The 17,236-nt window shown below is 40.2% G+C and overlaps 1 protein-coding gene across 2 annotated transcripts; it reads left to right on the forward strand.

Annotated features, from left to right (window-relative positions):
* The first annotated feature begins 5,796 nt into the window (after window positions 1–5,796).
* Window positions 5,797–9,529, forward strand: hoxc12a (homeobox C12a). 2 transcript variants are annotated; one of them, XM_041800146.1, is made up of 2 exons: window positions 5,797–6,398; window positions 7,492–9,529. In XM_041800146.1, the coding sequence occupies exons 1-2, from the start codon at window positions 5,798–5,800 to the stop codon at window positions 7,728–7,730; spliced, it is 840 nt and encodes a 279-aa protein (XP_041656080.1). In that variant the 5' UTR covers window position 5,797; the 3' UTR covers window positions 7,731–9,529. The 2 variants fall into 2 exon arrangements, with proteins under 2 accessions (XP_041656080.1, XP_041656081.1); XM_041800147.1 differs by having other exon boundaries at window positions 7,495–9,529.
* Window positions 9,530–17,236: the final 7,707 nt, after the last annotated feature.

The raw sequence follows: 17,236 nt of genomic DNA on the forward strand, positions 1-17,236 counted from the left end.
CGTCGAAGATAAAGTTGAATCGCACCTGTCCTGAGAATAATCAAAGCTAAAGATTGTTCACTTTAAAAAACATGAAACAAGCCCATCTCCAGTGAGCTACCAAAGGAATTAAAGTGAAATATAAGCCATACGGACTTAATGTTATATGCGTAAATACGGGCCCTGCCTTTTCTTTAATTACATTTCATATCTGAGGCCTAAACATTCAGCCAGCATTAGTGTCATATGAAAACTATTGTGGCCTTCCTATGCCTTAAATAAAGTTTAAGTAACAGATGGGAGTGTTCTACCCATAATGCTGCAGTCTTTCTATATGCGCCTCCTTGGCTGGACACAGCGTGGTCACTTTTTCCATCTCTTTACATTTTTTGAGATCCTCGAGTTGAATCCAAGCCCTCAAACAGAAAGTTTTTGTTTGTCTGGGTCCTGGATTTTCAATCCTTGTGGAAAGTTCTGGCTGTCCACATTTACCCTTGACCATGACTATGCAGTCACTTTGACCTTGACATCACAGCAGATTGTGAATAATAAATAGGGGGCTGGACACCAATGGCGGCGGTTTGTTTGTAGGCAAACAAGGTGTTATTTCCCTGTCTAGACAGCCGGGCTTAATGGCATGCCATAAATACATAAAAAAGGGGAAGTGTAACGATATCCTCTGACCTGCATTTCTGACCATCTCTCAGAGCTTTGCATTAACATTTGGGCTCTGCTCTTTTGTGTGTTTTTTTTACAGAAGTCCTCTTAAACTTGTTTCCTCTGGAAGCACCAATGGTTTTAATGCACCCGTCATGAGGTGTGTGTTATTGACCACGGAGGACAGGTAGGACTTTTGACGTCTCACACCAACACCAGCAGCCATAGTGTCCGCACAGCGAGAGGAAATGATGATAGGACGTCGCCCACAATATAGCGATTGAAGGTATGGGCGTTTTCTTCCTATCATGGCAGCAGGCCTGCTAACACCGTTTGTTTTATGACTTTATAGCTCCAACAAGCTCTGTGCACGTCAGATTAAAAAAAAAAACAGAAAAATAATATGGATGATATACATGGACGTGTCTGTAGGCTGCTTTATAATATTTTTGAAGTGTCATTTCTTTAAAAGTAGGCGCGCGCAACGGTGATGATTAAGCTTTGAAGAAAAATCTGATTTAAGTACAGCTGAATTATTTTCAGTAATTATTCAAAGAAAACAATAGCAAAAACAATCATTAAAGTGAAGCTGACAAAATAGGACTCAAATGCGCATTAATGCGCTGCGTAACAAAGGAAGTGTCGGATATCACAGTGTTTTAAGACTCGTTGAATATTTTCAGTATACTTTGCATTACGTTTTTTTAAGGGTTACTGTTTAAATAATAATAAGCAAACGATTAAGGTATTATATAAATGGAGATGAAGAGATATAATGGGTGAATTCAGGGATGCAGCATTACGCACGCATTAAAATAATAGTAGAAACAATTATCAAGGAACATGGTGGACTTATGTCACGTGTTGTACCTCTGCAGTATCTACAGATTATATTTGAAGTTAATTTGTTACTTATTTTAGGTGCTGGCATGTGCCTATGAAACAAAACATTAACATATATAGCCGGGGTTGCCATTTATTCAGCCGAATAAGCGTAAACCCAGAAAATCAAACACCTCAACCTGACCGGATATTTTCCACTTAAAAAATGAAACAAATATAAAATCTTTAGGGTGTTTTCTTCTCTGATCACTCATCTTTAAGACTCTGGAAAAAAAGTGTGTATAAAGTTGCATTGGTTTCGGTTGTGTGTGGAGGCGTGAGAGCTGCAGGCCGCTGTCAGCAGCAGACACATGAGACAGGGGGCTGATAACCTCTGGTGGTGACCAGAGGAAAATATCAGGAAGTGCTGCAGCCGGCTCTTATGTAGGGACATTTCTACTGCTGTTTATTTTACATCATAATAATGTCTATGTTTGTCTCTCTGACACTTTTATTTAATATTTTAAACGTTTTAATGGAATATTGAATTGTCATTTATTACAGTTTTGATGCAGAAGCTGTATTATTCATGTATTTAAAGTTAAAGGCCTGTTTGTTGTGGATGGTGTAACTTTTTTGTTTTATTGCTGAGAGGAAAGGATCTTTTTCTGATTTTTCTTTGTGGAGTTGTCATACATGTAGTCGAAAGTGAGTGAAACCACCTAGTTTGATTGGGTTATTTTGAAATATATTTGATAGTCTGGACACAAGTGGTCGGAGCAGAATATTACAGCTAAACTAACCAGGTGTCCAGTTGCCAAATTAATTAGTATTTTTTTGTATTATTCCTTGTATCTTATGTATTTTCACTCTCTGATAATCTGTCACGGCACGTTTTTTAAGTCAACTTGTCGTCGATTTAAACCTTTTTTTTAAAAATTACTTTATTGTTTTAAATAATTAATGTTAAATCCCATCTGAGTGACGACACGAGCATAGTTAGGTTTGGGAAAGATTCAAATTTAGTGACTGAATCATCAGGATTATTAAAGTAGTCTGAGCTGTTAAAACTCAGTTTTAATGATTGCATATTAATCAAACACACACACACACTCACACACACACACACGTCATGCAATAAAATAGCTAATTTTCTAAATAAAAAGCTAAAAATTGAACAAATAAAACTGCACTTTTATTTTGGAGTAGAATGACATCATGCGTCAGTTGGTCGCATCACGCATAAGCGTGCGTCAAGTTCAAAGTCCTATATGCGCAATAAGAAGTAAAGTGTTGTTTTGTCTTCCTCTGTGTAATTTGCATATTTATTCAATTATTGCTTAGACGGATGGGCTTCTACAAAAATATAAAGAGTGATTTTATGGAAACTTTGACATTTGAATTCTATTATTATTCAGAGGAATAAATGTATTTATGAGTCACACTCCGAGCACTAGAGTTTAACTTTTTCCCTGAACTTATATTGAGAAAGTTTGATGCCGTAAAGCTGCCCAGAAACTCCTCTGCCGTAAACAAATGAAAGGAATGAGCCAAACCTTCAAGTTAAACGTTAGCACTTTAGTGGCTTCTCTTTAGGCTTCCCTTGGTGGTTTGTTTTCCTTGAAGGGAGCTTTAAAAGGGCCGCACAAGGCTATAACTGTGGCAACCTGTCTACAGAGAATCAAAGAGAAAGAGGAAGAAAAGCCCTTTGTTTTGGCTATTGCCCTGTCTGGACAGGAGCGGCGGATTCCACAGGGGTAATTTCAATATCACGCAGACGGTGGACTAGACAGTGACCTTGACAGTGCTATATGCTGCCTTTTCCAACTTCTTCTTTGATGGCACATTTTCGTTGAAGTAAATGAGAGTCCCGGGCCTGTAGCCCACGGTCACTATGACATCATCGCCGTGCAGGAGAGATGCAGTGAACAGAAGAGCGGTTGTTTGAATGTGAAATTGCGGATCTGTGGGAGATCAGGAACGGAGGCGTGGAGAGACGAGGCGAGGCGAGGAGGCGCAACACATGGCCTCTTTCACCGAGGTAAAGCCAAGACTGCAGCCTACATGTTACACTCTCAGCACGGCCATCCGGCCCATTCTGCTGTAAACATCACACTGCACTGTTTGGCTTTTGCATAATGTTAGAATAACACAAAAGGTGATACCAAGGCTCCTCCCAGAGAGAAAGAGAGAGAGGGCACATAATATTATACTGGATTGATGTTGTGCTGCATTGCGAGACTCACTAACTAGATGCAAGAATGTGCAGAGATATGGGAGGCATAGGATCCAGGGGACAGGATGAAACTGCAGCGGATCCACTGCAGCTTCTCCAGTTTGAACATTTGATCTTTTTTCTTTCTATTTAAGGCAGCGCCAGGCCCGCTGCCTGCGGGTTAGATAAGATACACGGTCACTAGTGACAGATACGGCTATCACATGTCGGCTGACTGGCAAATCGTTCCCAAACTGTGTTTAAATGAATGCTGAAGGCTCACATAACACTTCATGGGCAAATTGGTAGCACGCAAGTATTACTATGCAGCACGCAAAGCAACCATGTAGCTTATTGTTAATCCACTACTTCAGATTTTAGTTTTTGATAATGGTAACATTGATTTTTAATATTTCTTGGCCATATCATTATTTTATTTTGAAGGAAGCGTGATAAAAACATGACTGGTTGTTTTTAAATGAGCTCACTGGCTTTGAGCGAGTCTTATATTTACAGTTACTTCACTGGTAATTATATTATCTTGAATTAAGGCCGCCAGAAAAGCATTTAAAGATGTCTCCTTTACATGTTTTTATTTCACTTGTTTCCTCTCATGTAGATTAAGTGTATTGAGTCTGATTGAGTATGAGTTCAACTTCAAGTTCAAGCCACCGTGACAGCGGCGTGAACTTGAGTGTATTTACACTTATGTGTGTCTGGTAATATTTTTATTTTATATCGATTTATTGATTTGGTATTTATTGATAATACTAGATAATTTTGCTTAAACACATTTATGTAATATACATGATTAATGTTTTTTTCCTCTGGATTATTCTGACTTTTTCAAAGAATGGTATTTGAGACATAAGCGGCTCCACAGCTGAGATATTTAAACTTTGAAGTTTCATAAAAAGTTTGAATTCTTAGAGTAAGTTTGGTGACAGTGAATGGATTTATGTCAGATATATGTCGCTGCAGGACTGACATAACTTCAAACAGGAAGCTCTGAGTCTGCCTCTGTTTTTCTTTATAGATTTTAGAGACTGCATTAAAGCAGAAGACACAGTCCAGCCATAAGAATATGTTTTAAAACTTTGATGACCAAAGGCCACATTCTCTTGCGCCAGCTGTTGGCTTAAAGCCTGAATCCTGTTCTTATCAGTGCGAAGCTCTCTGCAGGAAAAAAAGTTTCCTTGTGCTAAGATCTCTGCTACTTGTTTGTTTTCGACATAAATGTTCTTTTCTTGCCAAAGCAGGAACATAACCAGTGCTCCACATCTCATATTTGCTGAGTGTCTTCACAGTTGCTCCCACAAATCAACTAATTAGCGCGAGATAAAGCAGAGGCTCTCAGCTGCTCGGATCAGTTAAGTGGCCTCTGATATCTTGTAAAATTCATATAAAAGAATTGTGAGAGGTATAACAATCCCAGCAGAGTTTGGCTGCGAACGTTTATTGGAGGTATCTGTTAAAGTTGTTCATGTGAGGTGTACTAGAGAATATAAGGTGAAATATACCCTCTTAAAGTAACCTTGTAGAATATCGTCCTGTTTTACAGAGCCACTGGCTTCAACCTGCTGACCCCGTTACTGTAAATATGAGCAGAGTGCGGCAATGAGCATCAGTCTTTTCTTAAAACAAGCTCATAAAATTGGGGCATCACAGCTTTATATGACATGAAATTCAACTATAATTTGCTAGAAAACAAGATGTCATATGCACCTTCTTCTCCTGCAGGAAAAACAGTTTTCATAAGAGAAAGCATTTAAAAAACTTGAGCCCTCTTATAAAGAGATTAAACGAGGCCATGGACAGTTCCAGGAGTGTAAGAGGAGAAGCAGAGCTGGCTCCTTTTGGGCTCAGCAGGACTCAAGTGAGGAAAAACAAGATTGTACATTTTTAATAAAAGCTTTATAGTATTTTTAAAAAGCATATAAACCCCTGTAATACAGAAGTTAATGTTTTGTTTTGTCTGAGAGGGACCGAGTGGGTGGTACTATGTGTAGCAGAAGTTACCCTGGACACGTGGTAAGGGGATGACCAATCAGGCGCCCCTCCAGGTTTAACTATGTTAAATGTCAGATTGCAATAAACTAGAAGCTGTTGGTCGGGCCCGCGGAAATGGGCGAGCATAATCTCCTTAATCCAGGGTTTGTGGGACCTTTAGTAAACATCCACACTGGAGACACGTTTTACTTCCCGAATTTTCGAGCTTCAGGGGGACAACTGGCGGGGCTACCGTCTCTCTCCTACCCGAGAAGGGACAATGTTTGCTCCCTCCCGTGGAATCCTTCGGAGCCGTGCAATGGATACTCTCAATCCTACTTTAGCAGCCCCGTGTCTATTAACCCTTCTTTCAACCGGTCGTGTGAAATTAGCAGACCAGAAGAGGGCAAATGTTACTATAACAACGGCAGCGGGAGCAGGGAGACCTGTTCAGGTGGCAGCAGCAGCAGCAGCAGCCTCAAACGGGAGGACAGGGCGAGAGACACATCATCATTAACATCTGACCACGGGATGCACGCTGGGATTGGCAGCACAGCCGCCTTCTCCAAATATGATTACGGGAGCGAGCAGCTAACGCAAGACCCACCATCCTGTCAGTCAATGGAGTCCGACTCCAGTTCATCGCTGCTCAACGAGGGCAGCAAGCCTTCATCCAGCGACACACAGACCCTGGTGTCACCGGGGAGCCATGCAGGCAACATAGCCGCAGGCGGGGGTGAGTGCCATTTATTTTTCTAATCACAATTCCTAGAAACGCACGCTCATATTATTGAGAAGAAGGCTGCACGTCGCGGCGGTATTACAGCGTCATTAGAGCTCGTTATCTTGATGCACAACTTGCAGCCTTCATTAGCCTGCTGGGTACTTGCGTGGTGCGCAAACGCCGCTAGGGGTTGCCCTAAAATACCTCACGCGCCTTATGGTTGTGTCCAGCTGCAGATAAGCTCACCAAACCAGATCGCCAAACAAAACCTTAGAAGAAAGGATCAGCCGAGCCCGTGCATTTCCTTGAAGCTCCAAAGGTGCATTCTGGTGTCCTTTACAAACAAATTAGCGCACTGATTTAAAAGAGATGATGCGCTTTGGATGGCTGCACTGAACAGGGGGAATTTTCCTTTTAATGACTCGTAAACAGAATTAATATCCGTCCCTGTGTACTCAAGAGTCATTTAATATGATCTGAAACTCACAAATAAGTAGGGGGCTTTGCACGCATGCTTTAACTATCACGTTAATCCCACTTTAACTGCAACAATAAAACTTCCTCTGACACAAAATACTGAACATTTTCAGTCTCAAAGTAAATGTTTTCAAATATAAAAAGTAAACAATAGTGGTGAAAAATGTGAAAAATAATGCTGCCACTATTTGGGCTGAAAATGGATCTTTTTAAAGTAGAATGGAAGTCTAGATAAAGACCAAAACAAACTAGCTTGCCTGTGTTTAGAGGAAGTGACAGCTCGCAGGGGCGTCATTTCTCTGATTTCTAATTAATGCTTACATCTTAAATCCTTTGCAAATCTCAGAAACCATCTAAGTAACTTCCGGACTGTTTACAGCAAAATATCTTCAGGAAATGAGATTTCTCTAGATAGAAGTCGTGTATTGCCTTTCTTAATAAAGCTTATTAAATGTTAGAGTCTCACTGTAGGCTGTAATGTAAATACCAAAGCATGCATTGGACCACTGACGCCCCTGTAGCCTCCTCATAACCTTGGATGTGACCGTGATTTTGCAACTGTGGTGACTAATCCCGCTGTATGCCCCCTCCTCTCCTCCTCCTCCACCTCCTCCTCCCTCCCCTCCAGCAGCCCCGTGGTACCCGATGCACACCCGGACCAGAAAGAAGCGCAAGCCGTACTCCAAGCTCCAGCTGGCTGAGCTCGAGGGTGAATTCATGATGAATGAGTTCATCACCAGACAGCGGCGGAGGGAGCTCTCCGACCGTCTCAACCTCAGCGACCAACAAGTCAAGATCTGGTTCCAGAACCGCAGGATGAAGAAGAAGAGACTCATGCTGAGGGAGCAAGCTTTGGCCTACTTTTAGAGATGCGGCAGAAGGTGAATCGATAGGCAGTAAAAAATGCCAAGCCTTCTACGCTCCCTTAGGTCTTCTTTCAGTGCATGCACTCATCTATCCATCTTTTACATTGCAGGCAATTATCGCCACATTTTGTTATCATTTTTACCCCAAAGGTGCGGGCGTTCCACGCCCAAAAACACGCCACTAGCTGGCACTCAGAGCTATATTACGCATAAGAATACCTTTATGTTTCTGGTACAACCGCACAAAACCTGTGAGAAAGTGTTTCTTTGTTTTTTCTTGGTTTGTCAAGAAATGAGTCTGCGCTCTTAATGTAAGTCACGCGAGTAAGTTGTCTCCAAGGCAGTGGTTCAGTATTGGGATGACGCATAACCTCAGCATCCTCTTTTTGTTCAGGATCGAGTGGGGACTCTTGGTAAAATGTCAAAAAAAAAGGTCTAAGAATAACTTTGAGGTCAGAAAACAGAGAAGCCGAGAGCCGCAGCAGCGCAATAATTTCTCTGTCATCTCTCAAGGAAAAGTGTTGCTCTCGGTTAATACATACTTTTGACAGCCGTATTTGTTTACAAAGAGAACCATCTTTTTATCTTTAGTTTCCAGCAGACGCTGTGGCACGTTCACGGTCACGGGCAGGAAGTCTGGAAGTCTGCATGAGGAGAGGGAGAACTAAAGCCGCAGTGTAATCCATATGCTCATTGGAAAAAAAATCCCCACTCATTGTTCACGTGCTAACACGTTTGTAAAGGTATTTTCTTACTTTTATTACCTTTCAACTTGTACGAACAACAGCCACAGAATCCTGCATGGATTTGGTTTCTTTAGTTGACTGAGATCACCGTGTTGATACGGTTTTGAGCTGCTATTTAAAGTTCACGTCCAGAGTATGCCAGTTAAAAATATTCTATTCTACAATAGTCTTGATTGTATCTGTAAAGCAAATATTCTACAGTATCGAATACATTTTTAAAGCCAACGTGGATCAACAGAGGAGCCGCCTGACGTCGCATCAGGGCCGGGGAGGGTGCGCTTGGTTTTTAGGCCTAGAAGAGGATTCGTGAAACTTGGTGCTCAGAATGAAAATAAATATGTAGAAATTTAGAAAAGTGAATAATCTTCCTTAAATCGGGAGGAATGCAGTGCATCATCTGTCATGTATAACGAGTAAGCTATAGCAGTGAAATGTATTTGCAGCATGTTATTGATGTGAAATAGCTATAAGTCATGTTTGCGGGCCACTTTTTCTGTAGGTAAATTTTTTATATAAAAAAATAATTTTCCTGAACAATTCATAAGCAAACACCAAGTATGCGTTTAAGACGCAAACCGCTACAAAGAATGTATTATAATTATAATAATTATTATTATTGTTATTATTATTATTATTATTATTATTATGGTGAAAGGACGGAGGGCCTGTCAGGCCTACGTAATGTACTTGCTCTTTGCAGCGTGCTCAGTGTTGTCCCTCTCCTTATCTTGTACTCGTGTATAACTTTGTAAAATGAAATGACTTCTATGTTACTTGCATCCTGTTTGAGGATTCCCTCTCACTATGTAATAGTGTTTTATGTTATATTGATCGTCGTGTACAATATAGCATTCCATATAGCCTATTTGTGGATGTAAGGGTTGGAAATGTAGGCCTATGACGTTATACTGCCAAGAATAGATAGAAGAAATGGTATGCAAGACAAGTACCACAAATGAAAGAATCCCTGTTTCTGTGTAATAGTTGTTCTTTTTATTTTCGTCCCTCATCGCATTCCCTTCTTTGCGCTTGTAAGGATTGCTACGTTGTCTTGTAAAAGTAATAATGATATGAATGTATATGCGTAAGGTCTTCAATAAACAGAATACTGAAACGTTTATTGGTGTAACCTCAGTGTGTCATTGGGTCGTCTCCCTGAATGCTTTGCTTTAAAATCAGCTTTTCTGTCTGCCGGCTTTATTTATAGGACCGGGCCTGTTTATACGTACATGTGTGTCCACTGCAGTGAAATAAAGATCTGAGAATTATGAGGCCATTTGGACGAATTTGAGAGGGTGTTTTGTTAGCACGTGGTCGGACATGCTATGAACTATAATCAATAGGAGCCCACACAGGTTTACCCCGGCCGCAAAGGTAGACTATAGGTGCAAAATGGCGGCCACATGCATGTCGCAAACAGCATAATGCATTTAATATTATTTTTATATTATTAAAACAAAACAATACAACAATTGCAACTTTTTGTGTGGGGAAAAAAAGAAACATTTTCCAAAAAAGCTTCTTTTTTCCTTTAAAGTTACCCCTCATCAATGCCACCGGTGCTACAAGCCTATAACGGTGCAGCTAAACACGCAACAGCTCTGTAAAGCAGTAATAGGGTTACACCCCAGTGCTCCATATAGTCCAGCCTCTTGGCCACTCTTATCCCATGTGCATCCTCTCTTCTGGTTTGTATTAGGGGTTTTAAGTGCATTGTAAATGCAAATAAAAGCTAACTCACTGATCAGATGAAAAGGGGTCTGATCCCTATAAGCCTCATAGATGCTTGTATTATAAACTCATATCTGACATCCTCAAAGCTCTCCCTACTGGCAGAACCGTGTAAAGCAATGCAGTGGGCTGTATGTGCAGTGTTGTTCTGTATGAGCTAACTAACTGAGCTTTAATGCGTCTGTCTGCAGCAGCACATAGTCTGACTCTTTACTCTGTGGAGTAGGAAACTGTTGTGCTGTCTCAATGTTGAGATCATATGTTGCCTTTTCATTGAACTGTGAACGGCTGCTGCTGCAACTGAGTCACGGCACGGCCTTCTGAAATCTTCGTGTCTGATCACAGCACAAATACACTCAGGGAAGATGACAAATGACTTCACACAATCTTAGTGATTCAGTATAAACTAGATGAGCGGGTATTTGGTAAAAATAGTTGAGATCACGTGTCATTACAAAGAGACATCAGCTTATCTGCAGTGCTCTGCTCTTGTGTCTTGTATTGTAAAAACAGTGTGGTGATGCCTCTGCGTCAGACTGGCTACATGGTTCAGCTTCCTAGTTTGCCCACAGGTGCCTTTTCTAAGCATATAAACAGCAATAATTATTCTAACAATCTTGATAATTCTGTTCCTGCTGAAAATACAACATGTGTTTTTGAATGAGTTGTAAAATGCGCCTTGATATTAAAAAAAAAACGCCTGACACGCTTATATTGGATCGGGCCCAGCGCGTCACTTCAGAGAGTAACAATACCAATTTAAAAATACAGCTTCCAAAAATTGCAGCTGTTGTGTTGGGGAAAAATATCAATAAATTAAATTTGTTTATCTTCTACATACACCCACAACATTACTTATATGACATAGGCTGGATTTATGTATCCCAAAATGCTTTCCTTGCGCATTTGCGCATCTGATTACAGCTGGTGTGAAGTCTCATTTCAACTGAATTACTCCCTCGTATTTGACCATATATACTGGAACACATACAATGATATAACTGTGAATTATTTCCCCCGCATAACAAGAGAAACGCATGCGTAAAGTTTACACGGGGCGCCTTTTACGCACGGAAGACATCCATATTGGCGTGTATGTTTAACCAAAAGAATACACAGTGCGCTTTTTCTAAATTGGCACCTGACTTCTGATAATCATAACACCAAATGTAATAAATATTACCCATTTTGATGCTTAGAATGACTATGAAATAATACTGAAGAGCCCATTAATTGCGTGTATTAATTTTCATCAACCAGAGAACGTCATTCGTAACAACTCAAACGCGTTGTTGACCATGACCAGACATAAACTAGACTCTGTTTGTGTGTTGTCTTGTTAAAGTGGTCTGAGGAGAATAAAAGCTGCGAAATACACCATGACGCTCTTGATCTTCAGACTATATCATGATAGAATATTTCTCAACTTTAGAACGCTTCAGAAAACCTCTATAAGAATGGGCATGTTGAGGGGCAAACATCAGTTGTTTTAGCTTAATTAGGATCAGCTATTTAGACTTCTATTTTTATACTTGCTTGTAAAATGCACAAATGGTGAAGGGAACGAGACAGAAAACAAGATATTAACGAGTACACTTCATTTGTAAGAAACTGCAGCAGATTAGTGGTCATTTAACAGGGGAAATTGTTGAGTGAAATTTACAGGGGCGACAATTTGCATAATTTGTTATAAGACAAAGAAATATGGCGCAGGCTTTAAAAGGACTTACAACATTGAGCACGGCGTGAATCGGATGTGTTACCAAGATCAAATGATGCAAACAGAGGTTTGTGTTTGGAGGGTAGTTTGGTGAATCCTGTGTAAAACGGTGCGGTTATTTGGTCTGAATTACGTGGCAGCCTGCTCTTTGAACTGTGCCAAACGGATATGTGAACATGTTGTTTTAACTTGAACTTCAAACCAGATGAACCGCTTGGTGTTATATGTGACTTTTTGTGTCGCCTGTTTGTTCAGGTATTTATATACCCTCATTGGCTTTTCCTTGTGACAAATAATCCTGTGCTGGGAACATTTATGCGCTTTTACGCACAACAAACCACTGAACGGTGCGCTGCGTCCTTTGCCTGCTACTTCTTCTCCTCAGACTTAAAATGTTCTCTACAAAAGCTAACATTGGTTTGTGCCTATTTGTTTGTGAGTTTTCTAATTTAGCATAATTTTGTTTGCTGGGTATAAAGTAGCATTAAAAGACCTCAAATAAAGCCATTACGCAAAGCCTCAAGATATTTAGATTGTAAAAGAGGAAGAAAACTCAGTTGGCTTTGCAGGTCTTTTACAATAGGCCTTTCACTGCTCTTGAGCACTTTTGACTTTGAGACTGGCTAAATCTGTTTATGGCGGCCTGTCTCCGCGTCCCAAAGGTCAGTGAGCTTCACAGTGCCCTTCGCAGAGAACTTGTGTGGCATGTGGTCTACGTCCCCCGCCGCCCCTCTGCCGTTTATGGCACGGAGCTGGCTGGAGGAATAGAAAGCAATGTTATTCCTACTAAAGTGTATGTGGGGGAGTGTACCGTGTGTGTCTGTGTGTGTGTGTGTGAGGGGGGTGTTTTGAAGGAGAATGTTAATGTGATAGAAAAAGAGATAGAATGCTCAACATGAGGGATCCATACCGTTTTTCTCCCTTTAGAACTGTTATGTATTGATTTTGACATGATTTGAAATGAGTTCTTTATGGGCTCTATTTTTTTCCTCAAATGCGCCTTCTTATCAATTTGTTTTTCAATACCATCGCACTTCCAGCAACATGCGATGGTATACGGGGTGTGAAGGTTTAAATTCGGCCTCTGATGAGCCGGGTCATCTTGGACTTGTTCTCCCTGCTGGAGGAAAAGAAAATATTGGAATTAAAAAGATGCTTTAATTGCATGCAGGTAGCCATTTTTTTCTCAGGTTTGCGCTTTTGTGTGACTGTTTATAATCTGTTATATTAAGTAAATTTAGAATTAATCCCACTGTATTTTGTTGTTGAAATCCCGTTACAAGATAGTGTGAAATAAGGAATATGTCAGCGCCAGCTGTGTTATTTATCTCAGTCAAATTGACTCAGTATTATTTAACGTCTTTATTTAGTCGTATTTTCAGTATTCTAAACAAACGGGTTGATTTTTTGCTACCCATCCCCTATGAAAACATAGTTATTAATTTGAGGTGTTTTGGATGTGTGCTAGCGTTTGAAGGCTATGCTTGCGACTTAACACACTCACTGAAGGTCAAGTATGCAGTACAGAGCTGCACAGTCGGCGGTGTCTGCTTAAAGCTTTTCCAATCTTATACAGTATGGAAAACATCTTTGTAACCTGTTCATGTTTCTGCACATTTCAGTTCACGCGCAGTGTAGCCTGGAATATACATTTTTATCCTTACATGGATAAAAATAAATATTTGTGTCCCGTGTCTTTAGAGGTCTGACGCTGAAGAAAAGTTTGGAAAATCTGCAGCTCAGACGGCAAAGCAAACATCAGAGCAGAGTGTTTGGGTAGGCATTGCAACGATATCTGAGTCTAAAGCGCAAAGCTCCGAGCTTCTATTTTCGTGCACACACTGCAGCTCTCCTGTGCAAGGCCAGCGCAAACAAAAATAATGCATTTTGACCTCCGAGTTCCAAGAGACCAAAGCAGTACTCGCCTCCTTTGAATTTAAAATATGTATTTTTAATTTGGTGTGGAATTGGTTCTGATTTGAGCTAGAATAAGAAAAGTAGGCATTGAATCACGAATAACTCGTTTTATGAGCTCCATGGTACACACAGTCCAGTACATTTTTGGTAACAACACGAGATACGATCTAACACTAAAAAATTACCACCAAATTAAAAGCGCATGTTTAAAGCAGCTCTTATTTATTGCGCAACTGTTTGTTATTGTGCCAAATCTGATCAAATTTGTTTTTTTTTTCATATTTCCAGTGTATAAAAACTCAGCATGTCACGAGTTAATCGACGAATTTCGAAAGAATCCTGTGCGTAATGACTCCCAGGTCGTGCGTAATTTCTGCCGTCTTGTGCGTAATTTGGGAAACCTGGCAAACTCCTTGATTTAGACTATTTCAATCAACTCTGTGTTGTTTTAAACAGTAGCCATATTATCCTGGCTGATTTTTAAGGGTGTTACAAATATTTCAGATTAACTGGGCGGTTAATAGAGGACTAATACAGTCCGTGTCTGAGCATAGCTTTTTAAATAAATCAGCGTGACAGGACATAGCCTCAAGTAATTCTTGCACATGAAATCCTCTTTATTTTGAACAAAATCTAAATAAGTCAGAAGTGATCTTGTGTTTCATGATTTGCTAGAGGCCTCTTTAGCTCCACATTTATAAAAAAGTTCAAGATAGACGCACTAATTCACCGTTTTCTATAAGAAAAAAAAAAAGTACTTCCAGGTTTTTCCGGGTCATCACATAGAAACTGGAGCCAGCAGTCACTACAGGAGGATTTCTTGAGATGCGGAAATCATTTAATACTTCTAATAAAAAAGTTTAACACATTGTTGTGAAAGCTTTATGTCCTAGTGGCTGAAAGAGAAATACACTCTGGAGATTGCTCTAAATGTAACAGTAATACACGTCCTTATCTTGTAAGCTATTGTTGCCACCACAAACGCCTCACGCATGGTGCATTCACTGAGACCTCAGTAAAAAAAACAACAAGGCTCTTTAGTGTTGCTTGAAACTGTTCGCAGCTCATACAACCAAGTTTAACTGCCCGACTTACATCCAATTAAACTTATCTAGGCCATGAGGGGACAGTAATATGATTACACAGGCTTCCCACATTTAGCCTTGACTCCAGCTAGCTGTGCAGCAGTGGTTTGGGGAACTGCGCCTATTGTGTGCATGTGTGTGTGAGAGAGAGGGAGACTGTTGGTGTATGAGTAGTTAGTATTGGCACAGGATTTACTGACGCACAGCCAAACACACAGCGATATCTAGGAGCGTCCTTTTTGAACTGAGACTTCTTAACAAGAGGGTGACACTTAGGTTAACCATTGTAATTATGGCGCTAGGTAGCAATACATAACTTAAATTCCACAGACACAGTCGTAAAGTTTGTGCTCCAACGGTGATATTTAAGTGAAGAATGGCTAATGTTTACAACCCCTTCTCTTTGGCGCGAGCAACAGCAAATTTTGACTACTTGAAATATTTTGGATGTGCTTCTGGAGTATTGTTCTCCTGCAGGAGTCATTGGAAGATTGAATCAGGACTGAATTGATAACTGGGTTACAGACCCCCTTTGCGTGTGGACTGCATATTCCTTGGCTGCTCATTTGGTGCAACCAAATCAAACTTTGCAGGGTCCTACTGCTAGTTGCATATCAGCTGTGAGTCGGCCATGCAGAGGAAATAAACACATGTGAAACCTTATTCTTTGACTGATGGTCTGGGCGCATCAAGGCGAGAATAGCCAGTGTTCAAAGCATCGGAAGGAGGATATTACCAAGTGATGGACGTTAGCTGCTCATATTTTTCCACGTTATGACAAATGTTGCGACTAAAACGCAGCCAGGAGTGCTGTTTCCCATTTGTTTAAACACCCTTAATTCCTCTTGTGTGCCGTGTAGTCTTTTAAAGTCCTGTTTGGCATTCTTCACTTGATCAGCAGCTCTAACTTTTGTATTTTATTAGCGCATCACTTATTCATACCCTCACATTACTTATTTATACCGGGCTAATACGCATCAGTGAAATGATTATGATGAGGAAATGATTTGACAATATTGTTTTGGACTGTCTACTGAAATAGAAAAGTTTTTTAAAACTTATTTCAGATGTTTTTTTAATTTTCAGCAGATGTAATCAGAGTGATGTTGACATTTTAAATGCGCCACTAAATATTTATCAAAGGCCAATTAATCCTGCGGCTTTTCAGATTTAAAAATTCCGCTTTAAATTTAGGTCAGAGCCATTCCTTTTACATTCTACTGTTCTCTTAATATTCCCCAATGTTAAAGCAGACGGTGACATGCTGATGTGCGAATTATTATTATTGTTATGGAGCTGCACAACACTAAAAAGCAGCATCATGTGTGGAGCATGTGTCCGTACAGGCCACAGGCCAGCATGTTTACACAAAAATTTCCAAAGCTGCCGCTGTTCCTCTTCCAAATATCACACAAGTAGCTGTGCAATGCGGCCTATAAAAATCTTGTTTTGCATTCTGCTTTTATTGTGATTATTTTAACTTTACATTTTGACGTAAGAAACTTGCCAAAACAATTCTCTAAGACTTGACTATCTTTTTCTGCTCTTTCATGCCACATTTCTAGAGCAGACAGCCAAAAATGCGCGATGTATTTCGGCGTAAAAATGATGCGTTTTTTCCTTTTCTTTCCAAGTTTCAGATTATCTAGTCGCTCAAATCCAAATTCCTCTCATTCTCAACCTTTATGGTTTTCTATAGAACAAAGGGATTTTGCGTTACTACAGCCATTCGGGGGTTTTATGGTGGACATAGAGAGGATTTTAGTGGTCAAATTCAAGTGCTGTGTCTGGACAGCTGTCTGCTTTCTTTGTACTTGGATGCAGGATGCCTCATGTGAGACAACCTTTTGTCTCTGGAGGTAGTAAACAAGCTAATGCCAATGCCACTTTTTCACACAAACACCCTGGCAATGGACTCACGTTTCCGAGGCTGGAGCCTGGGGTTTGTTTCTGTTTCTCGTTCTTAGTGTGTGAAATCACTAAAGACTTGGTTTCAATTATTTTGGCGCAACGCAGGTGTCCCGCGTGTGCTCGTAATAGAATGATAGTGTTATGTGAATATCGGATGATAACTCAAGGGTCTTTTGCAACATTTAAGAAATAGTCTATAATCATAAACAATGAACCATCATATTAATTTCACCTTGTAACAGTAACAGTTAGTCTATAAAGGATCTAAGATGGGCCTCAACAGGACAATTAAAAGTTTACAATGACGCAGGAAAGAACACGCAGGCGCATCTAGTCATTCATTTATTACAATTTATTAAGGAAAAAAAACTCTGGAGGGTATGTCTGTTTTAACAGT

This window comes from Cheilinus undulatus, linkage group 11 (genome assembly GCF_018320785.1).
Source record: "Cheilinus undulatus linkage group 11, ASM1832078v1, whole genome shotgun sequence".
Taxonomy (NCBI): Eukaryota; Metazoa; Chordata; class Actinopteri; order Labriformes; family Labridae; genus Cheilinus; species Cheilinus undulatus.

Excerpts from the sequence above, each read along its gene's own strand:
- hoxc12a (XM_041800146.1), top strand. The coding sequence starts at position 5,798 with ATGGGCGAGCATAATCTCCTTAATCCAGGGTTTGTGGGACCTTTAGTA. Across the intron at positions 6,399-7,491 it reads CAACATAGCCGCAGGCGGGG|CAGCCCCGTGGTACCCGATG; the intron begins GTGAGTGCCATT and ends CCTCCCCTCCAG.